We start from the raw sequence: 9,655 nt of genomic DNA on the forward strand, positions 1-9,655 counted from the left end.
TGTTGAAATTCTCATGAATAATTTTGGATATATTTCTCAATTTCCTCTTTTACTTTTTCTGATATTATTTTAAAATCACTGGAAACTTTAGTCAAAACCACTACTTCTTCTTTCAAGCTATTCTTTATATTGGAAGTTTCTGAGCCTTGTCAGAGTTTTAGCAGTTTGTCGCCGAGATTTGATCTTACCCATGTCCTTGGGTAACATCTTCAGGGAGAGAGACATAAGAGGTCCCTATACCTTCTGAACACAAAGACCCCCACATAATGGTTCAAGAAGGGGAACTTCAGGGTAGAGGTGAGCATTCCTTTTCTCAGTTCCAGAGAAGAAGTGAGAAAAACTACTAAGAGTCATCTGGCCAGAAGATATAGACAACAGACAGACTGAAGGGAAGGAGATGGACCTCAGAGCAGAGTCATGGAAACTTGAAAGAAAGAATAATTCTTCCCAGTCAAAGGCACTTGAAAGAACACTAAAATCAAATACTAATGCAGTGCTATGAGAAGTGAGAGACTAAAGATTGTGTTTTGAGAAGACAGAGAGTGACCAGATGAATGTAATATTTAAGAAAGAAAAAGAAAATGGCAATTGCTGAGGATATTTTGCCAAATACTTTCGGATTTTAGAGCTATTACCTGTTCATTTTTCTAAGGCATTTTCTAGCTCTTTTCTTGCTTTATGTTGAATTATTCTGAGGGTCTTCATCTGCTCCAAGCTTCTCAGGAGCTCCAGGTTCCTGGCATTTGAGTAACTGCATTTATCTTCCTTTCTTGACAGGGAAAGCCATGTGGGGCTCACAGGTGAGGCTGTGGTTTGTTGCTGTGGCTTGCATAGCACTCCTCAGTGCTTGTTTCATCATAAGCTGTGTGGGTAAGTACTTCATGGAGAAGCTACTCTTTGTGATCCTTACCTTGTCATGTTCTACAGAGATTCCCAAGGGCATGTTCTCCTTTCCCCCATTCACATGTGGGCTCTTGCTTGTAACGGCATGCCTTCCTTGATTTACCTGCCCTTTTTTCTTCTTCCTCTGTCTTTTGATAATTGGCTTTGCTCCCAAATTTACTTCACCTGTTTGCTTTTGTTAGCATTTTCCCCAGTCATGACCTCACCTTGAATGTATGTCGATTGTAGCCATCCTCACCATCTTCTACTCCGTGATCAGGAGTGATCCATGTTCTCCAGTCACCAAGCCCTCTACTGACAGTGCGGCCATAATTGCTTTTGTTTTTTTTTTTTTTTTTTTTTTTTATAGAGGCATGTTTTTATTTATTTATTTGTTTGTTTGTTCGTTCGTTTTTGTTTATACATGCACTGGGTACAGTCAGAAGCGCGGGAGGGTGAGAGAATTCACCAGAGCCAGAGCGGGGAGCAGAGCAGGCAGAAGGACCGAAGTACACTGCTGAGGGGAGCAGCGGGCGGCAGGAGAGGTCTGCGCGCCATGTGGGACCCTCCTCCTGTGGCCGGGGAGCAGCCGGGGATCGAACCGGCGCCGCAGAGGTCGCCGGCAGCTTTGCAACCCAGCGCTCAACCGCTGCGCCACCGGGGAGGCCCCATAATTGCTTTTGGAACCATAATCCTTTAGGTCTTTGCTATTCCTATGGAAGTGTTTTCCAATATAAAATGAAAAGTATTCAAATAAAATATTAGCAATCTTTAGGAATGGTATATTTCTTCCATATTTGACTTATCTCCAGATAAATATTTCAAATTCATTTTGTGAGAAGAGTCATAGATCTTTTTTTGCTCAGTAATCTACAGTTTGGTTCTCTATTCATTAATAAGGATATTCAAATATTTCTGGATAGTCTAGGAGAGGAGCAAATGTGACTTCATGTTTGAAATTCCCTCTGAGATGTAAATCTCATAGTCTTAATAATACACAGGTAATTATTACTGAAATTAGACTTTGCTCTACTTTTCATGGTCAAATGTAAGAGAGAAGGGGGTTTAAGAATAGTTATTTTATTAATGAATAAGGAACAGATACTCAGGATCCAAGACAGATGCTAAAAGAAAGTTGGAAAAATTTGAAAATATTGAGCTTAACAGTAGAAGGACAAGAAAAAAATCAGTGAAAAATTAAGTCAGGACCTGAGAGAGAACAGGTCTTATATACACCTTGAACATAAAAGATCATGTTCCCCTTGGTTGTTATTTTTATTCTACATGTTTATCTGTAGCTACTAGCAATCAGAAACTTAAAAAAATATCAAAATAACCTACATGTTTACTTCAGAATTATTAAAATCAAGGAGACACAGGCATCCAACGAGTCAACACATATTCATTGATAACTTTGTGACCATCACTGTTCTAAGATTAATTGATGTAGAAAACAGAACATATACCCTAGGAAATAGAGCTTAAAGGTCAATGGGGAAAGAGCAAAGAAAGTGTAGGTTTGTTAATATAAAGAGGAATAAATAATATAAAGCATTAATTCTGTACACTCTTCATTGGGTTGTCATAGAGAATCCTGGCACTTAAGGATAAACCAGGTTGGCACAGATTTGTGATATGTGAGGCTATATTGTATGTCAATGAAAGACTCTAATCCTTCTTATTCCTCCACAGTGACTTATCATTTTACATACGGTAAAACCAGCAACAGGTTGTCTGAACTACACACATATTCAAGTCTAACTTGCTTCAGTGAAGGCACAAGCATGACAGGTAAGATATTGCTCTACTTAACCAGACTTTATCTTTTTTCAGTGAGAGGTCAAGGTTGAGCTCAAGGTTGGTTTATTCTATTTTTTAAAATATCCTTAAGATGCCTCTAAACATACATGTTTGTATCAGGTTATAGATATGCCCTCAAAACCATTCTCCCTCCAGTCTCTTGATCTCAATAAATGCTACCAACATACACCATACACTTTGCTCTAGCCATTCCTGGAATTGTTCATAACAGTTTTTACTTCACATTATCCTCACCCCTCAAATGAATAAAATTCTCTTTTTGATTTCTAAAGTTCCAATCTCCATTACAAGTATTAGCTTTATTACTGGCCAATTGGTTCTTGGAACATAACCCAGGATGAGGCTGCCCTTACTATAAAATACAGCCTATGTGGAGAGTGGGGAGAGTTGAATTCAGAATCAAGGTATACATGCAAATATATATTGTATGTATACATGTATATATTTATGTTCTAATATATACATATACACATATTCGCTAAATTTATATACATGTAATTAAAATAGATATAGTTTTTTTTTTTTAATCATAAGAGAGTGGCAAATTGGTGCTTCTAAGGGGAAAGAAGAGAAAACTGATAAACTCTTAAGTGCTTGAAACTTTGTAAAAGACATTATTAGGTAATGTTTATAATTAATTATTCCTTTCAAATTACTTTATACTTACTTTGAGATTGTCTCCCGTTAAATTGCTACTGCTATCATTTCCATTTTAAAGATGAAATAATTAAGGCTCAAGGAGAATGTGTAATTTGCCCAAGGACATATATATGACAAATGGTGAAGCTAGAATTGTAAATGAGGCATAATTCTAATTCTCCTAAACACCCCGTGAATAATTATCATCTCCATTTAAAAAAATCCTGAATCTCTGTGGTTTGCCCAAGATTATGAAGAAGATCTGGTACCCAGTTCACTTGTGTTAGTCATTGACAACTTTAAGAGAATTTTGTGCTTTAATGCATAAGTTATATGAAGAACAGACCAAAAAACCAAAAACTGTGTATAGTGACTTTGGGACAAATATCCCAAACAACTCTCCAGGTAAGCCTTAGCAAACATTGAGGAATGAATGTTAAAGAATGTTTATAAAAACTCAATTCTATGGATGAAATCATGTAATTCAGGGTGAATTAAGAAACACCTCTGGAAAACAGCCACAGATCCTTGGATGTTATGTATTTAGAACATACCCCTTTAATACAATTCACATTACCTTGCACTGACCTTTCTCTTTCATGCAACACAGAAAAAGTTTGGGGGTGTTGTCCAGGTACCTGGAAATCATTTGGTTCCAGCTGCTACCTCATTTCTACTGAACTGAATTTTTGGAAGAAGAGTGAGCAGAACTGTGTTGGGATGGGGGCTCATTTGGTGGTGATAAACACAGAAACTGAGCAGGTATTTCCTTTGACTTTAATTTTCATAAAAAATTTTTAATTGTAGAAACAAAATAACATAAAATCTTCTACCTCACTGTTTTTTTCATTTTAAAAATTACATTTTTTCAAATTGAGGTAACAATTGACTTATAGTATGTTTTTTTTAAGTGTTTTTTAAGTGTCCAGTTCAGGAGTATTAACTATCTTCATGTTCTTGCAAAAATAGCTCCACAATTTTTTCATTTCACTAAATTGAAGCTCTATATCCATTGAACAACTACCCATTTCCTGTGTTTGATTACATCAGGTAACTCATTTAGATGGAATCATATAGCATTTGTTCTTTTGTGACTGCCTTATTTCACTTAGTGAAAATTCATCCATGTTGTAACATGTGACAGGATCTTCTTCCTTTTTAAGACTGAATAATATTCCATTCTTATGTTAATGGGCATTTGGGAAGCTTCTTACACTTGGCTACTATGAATATCTCTTTGAAATCCCACTTTCAGTTACTTTGGATATAGTCCCAGAAATGGAATTGCTTGATCATATAGTTATTCTAATTTTAATTTTTGGAGATGCACCATACTGTTTTTCACAGTGACTATACTATTTTACAGTCTAAGAGAGTACACAAGTTTTCCGGTTCAGGGCACAAAGTCCAGAGGGCATTTCAGTCTGGAAATTTCTGGCAATGATCCTTTCTTTTTCTTCCTACAGAATTTCATTGTCCAGCAGCTGAATAAAAACTTTTCTTATTTTCTGGGACTCTCAGATCCACAAGGGAATAACAACTGGCAATGGATTGATCAGACATCTTACACAGAAAATGTCAGGTGAGTGCAGACTCAAATTCATGAGCCATAGGGTCTTGTTTACTTGAGAAATTTAGGGCAAATTTATTAGTAGGAACTATTACTAATGATAAAAGATACTAATTATTAAACTCTTGCTAAATATATGCATTATTTCAAACATCATGAGAAGTTATTTTTCATAACCCATTTCATTAGTGAAAAATTGGATAACTTGACCAAGGTCAGTAAATTAGTGAGATGAGAAGCTGGATCTCAGCTTATGTTTATCTATTCCAAAGGTGGGACTTTTTTTTTTTTTGTGGGACCCTTGCCGGCGGCTGGGGAACGAACCGCAGTGCCCAAACGCTGCGCCACCTGGGGAGGCCCAGGTGGGACTTTTTTATCCATAACATTTTGCTGCTCTAATCAAATATAGACACTTCAATGAATTTTTTCCACCAATTGACTTAAAATATCTGAGTCAAAACTATGTTCAATTCTGGGAGGATAATTATATAGCAATACCATTTATTTGTGGCTTAAAATGCCAGAATTTTAATTTTACATTATCTCATTTGATTTGCACACAATCTTGTCAGTCATTTGGGGACCTTATTATGATTCTTATTTTTATACATAAATAATACTTAGGAGATTGAATTACTTCCTTAAGATCAAACTAGTCAGCAAAAAAATTCAGTCTCTTAATTGCAAAAATAATGTACTGCTTCCCACCCTCATCACAAATTTGTATTTTCTGAAGGTAAGGTAACTCCTCTTTTCCAGACTCAATCTCCCTTTTTTTAAGGTAACAGCATGAGAATAGGGAAACTTAGAAAGGTGGTAAAAGTTCACAACTAAAGAAGGCCCTTTACCACTAAGAAGGGAATTGTTTAATAACTGAAGTCAAGACAAGGGTTCTGCAAGAGGAGGAAGTATAAAGATCAAAGTCTAAAGGAAAGGTCCAAGATCACTCCACTTCATAAAAATTCTGCTGGGAGAATGTTAGATGGACAAGTATAAAAAGCATGTGTCTGCATCTGAGGTTGTTGAGGAGGGTGGTGTGAGACAAGGAAGACAATCATTGGGATAGTCTTTCACACCGAGCCCCAGTCTGTTCAGCTGCAATGCTACATACTTTTTAATCAATCATTATACTGTCATTGATGACATATTTTTACCCTATATTTCTCTTTAGATTTTGGCACGAAAATGAGCCTAATTTTTCTGCAGAGGAATGTGCTACAATAGTTTTCTGGAATCATAGAGGATGGGGTTGGAATGATGTTTTCTGTGACTCTAAGAGGCATTCGATATGTGAGATGAAGAAGATTTACCTATGAATGGAACTTTATTTATCAACACTTTAAAAATTGAGATCTAGCATAAAATAATTCCCTTTCATAATTATGTATAATCTTTATCACAGAAGTTCAAGAAAACCTATAGATACCTTTCTCTCATCAACTGTCTCTCTTCCAGTTTCCTTTTTTCCACTAGTGATAGGATGACCTCTTCCTTTCTTTGTTTTTTCTTTATTCATTTATTTCTTTTTTTTAAAGATTTATTTATTTTTATACAAGAATTGGGGTACAGGTCAGAGATGTGGGGCATGAGAGGATTCACCAGAGACAGAGCAGGGAACAGAACAGGCAGATGGACCGAAGTACACTGCTGAGGGGAGCAGCAGGCAAGACAGGAGAGGTCTGTCCTGCCATGTTGGGTTCTCCCTGGCTGGCCAGGAATTGAACTCGTGCTGCAGTGGCTGCGGATTGCTTCATAGGTTACGTCTTAACCCCTGCGCCACCAGGGAGGCCCTATTCATTTATTTCTTCCCTTTCTTCATACTTACTTTCACAAACATTCCTTGTGCCATAGATTGTTTTATCTTGTCTATTAGAAGACTTTTAAGGAGATAATATTTGAAAATTATGACCTACCATTCTCAAAATGCCATAGAAAACACCTTTGGTCAATATGGTAACTGGGACGCATCATCTGAAGACCCAATTCAGTCATTTGATCTCTTTATAGATGGCTCATTCACATGGTTAGTAACTTGGCATTGATTATTGTAGGAAGAGGCCTTAGTTCCTCACTACATAGTGCTACTTGACTGTTCTCATAGTATGGTGGCTGGCATCTACCAGAGCAATTAATCCTAAAAAGCAAATGAAAGCAATAATGTCTTCTATGTTTTAGTCTCAGAAGTTAAAGAGTATAACTTCTGCTGCTTTCCACTAATAATAATAAAGAAGGGGACTACTCAAAGGCACAGGTATCAGAAGGTGAGAATTGTTAAGGTTTATCTTGGAAGTTGACTATAACAGCAGGATTTCTTTACAATGATACAAAAAAGTATGTGTATCAAGAAGGAAAATAATTAAAAATTCTGTCACATTAAAATGATGAACTTTAGGGCCTCCCTGGTGGTGCAGCAGTTGAACGCTGGGTTGCAAAGCTGCCCGCAGCCTCTGCAGTGCCAGTTCGATCCCCAGCTGCTCCCCGGCCACCGGAGGAGGGTCCCACATGGCGCGCAGACCTCTCCTGCTGCCCGCTGCTCCCCTCAGCAGTGTACTTCGGTCCTTCTGCCAGCTCTGCTCCCCGCTCTGGCTCTGGTGAATTCTCTCACCCTCCCGTGCTTCTGACTATACCTAGTGCTTGTATAAATAAATAAATATCTTTAAAAAAATATTTAAAAAAAAATAAAATGATGAACTTTAGCTAGAATTAAAGAACCTGAAAATTGAACTGGGAGAAGATATTTCAAATACTTATAACTAACACAGTATTAATAGCAAAAGCATAAAAAACTGTCACAAATCAATTAGAATGACAATAGAGTAACATATTTGAAAAGTATTTCACAGAAGATAAAATACATAATCCACTAAACACGTTTTTATAAAGATGTTCATCATCTTCACTCATAATTTGATAATCACAAGTAGCGACTATAATAATATAATACCATTTCATACCCATTTTAATGGCAAAAACTAAGAAACAGATAATACCAAGGATTGTGGGAGATATAGATAAATGGAATCTCATATGCATTGATGATTTGAGCTTATATTGACAAAACCACATCTGAACCCACAGAAATTTATGTATTTCCTATATAAACATCATCTAATCAAAGATGAATTGAGAGAAAAAGAGATCTAAGAAATGTGGGTGTTAAAATGTTGTTTTGTGGGATTAACTTTAACAAGGGAGCCCATCTGCAAAATATGCTTATATTATTTAGGTACATACGGGGTAAAAGTGAAAACAAACCAAGGATTTGGTAAATACGAAAATCAATATAACAGGTATACTTGAATGGTAAGTAGGAGGTGGGATTGGTTGATTACATAATAAGGAAGCTTGTAGTGCAATGAATAAACTCTCAGTGGAGATTACCCACAAGAGAAGCAAGTATCTTCACACTCTATCCTGAGAGGTATAGCTTAATACCACTTTCCCAATCTTTTTTTTTTAGTTTATTTTATATATGTTTTACATCATTTTTTATCTTTGTACAATGTGCATTTTCATTTTTGTTATCCTCCCCGTAAAATTCCCACCCCCCTTGTTTTGATCCTACTCCCTTCTTCCCCCCCTGTAGTGTGTCTCTGGTTTATAGTTGCCTGTTGATTTTGATTTTTACTTTGTTACAATTAGTCTTTTTCCTGATCCCTTATTTAGGTTTTCTAAATTCCTGCTATGAGTGAGACCATCCGGTATTTTTCTTTTTCTTTCTGGCTTATTTCACTAAGCATGATCCCTTCCAGCTCCAGTCTTTCTTGATATTGATTTTCCAGTCCCTTTTCTTTCAAGTCATTGACCATCTAGTCACACCATAAGATACTGACTGAATTTATGTAGATTTCTAAAGCCATTTCTTAAGCCATTTTTTTCTTCCAGGCAAAGGGAATCATCAGATTGTATAGTATGAATATACAGTTTAAAGTTAACATTTTTTACAGACCTTCAGAACTACTTCTGAGTAGAGCTATGATATTTTACAGTCCATCTCTGGCTGTTGCCAAAAAAATGAGTAGTGCCATCTGTAATACAAGCTCATTTTCTTTCCTTTCTGAGAAAATTAGTCAGAGGGAACTCTCCAGAAGGATGAGGGGGTTGAGGGAGAGGAGGCATTGTGATAGGAAGAAGCACACTGGATTGTGAGTCATCTCCTCATGAAATGAGTTTATGCTCAATCCTATTTAAAATGCTTAAAAGTTTGCCTTGATGAATAAGCTAGCACCATTTGTGATGATTTTCCATAATTAAATATTCTCTATCAAACAATCTGCATTCTGGATGAGCTAGAGAGTCTGTTTCTTGTGCTTAGCTTATCTTGGCTTACAAGGTTTATTGTCAAATGGTTACGTGTACTAGAACAGCACACACAAATATGGATTCTCTCCCAAATCCATAGTGACCAACAAGTGTCAAGCCTTTTTCTTGGTGTTAGGTGGTCATAGGTCCAGCAATTACCTTTCGCTTTGCAGGGAATTTCTTGACAGGATACATACAATTGGGAGCTAGACACTTAGCTAAGTGTCTATTTTGGTGAGCTTTCTTTTCTCCTACATATATAGGTAATACTAAGGCATCTGAGGCATTTCCCCTTTGTGGTAGCCATATTTTTACAAAATGTTATAAAATTCGTGAAGAATTTTTTATATCAAATGAATATAAAATTCACACAGTCACCACTCATGTAAAAAAAGAAAAAAGACATGGACAGACGCATAGAAATGTGTTGCCTAGAAATTC

The 9,655-nt window shown here is 36.5% G+C and overlaps 1 protein-coding gene across 1 annotated transcript; it reads left to right on the top strand.

The window, feature by feature from the left end:
- The first annotated feature begins 175 nt into the window (after window positions 1-175).
- On the top strand, window positions 176-6,392 carry LOC119247748 (C-type lectin domain family 6 member A-like). The gene is made up of 6 exons (XM_037514403.2): window positions 176-297; window positions 778-870; window positions 2,575-2,673; window positions 3,953-4,104; window positions 4,809-4,924; window positions 6,084-6,392. The coding sequence occupies exons 1-6, from the start codon at window positions 267-269 to the stop codon at window positions 6,226-6,228; spliced, it is 636 nt and encodes a 211-aa protein (XP_037370300.1). The 5' UTR covers window positions 176-266; the 3' UTR covers window positions 6,229-6,392.
- The last annotated feature ends 3,263 nt before the right edge of the window (window positions 6,393-9,655 follow it).

The sequence above is a fragment of the Talpa occidentalis genome, unplaced genomic scaffold (assembly GCF_014898055.3).
Source record: "Talpa occidentalis isolate TD23 unplaced genomic scaffold, MPIMG_talOcc4v2.1 talOcc4.16, whole genome shotgun sequence".
Lineage (NCBI taxonomy): Eukaryota > Metazoa > Chordata > Mammalia > Eulipotyphla > Talpidae > Talpa > Talpa occidentalis.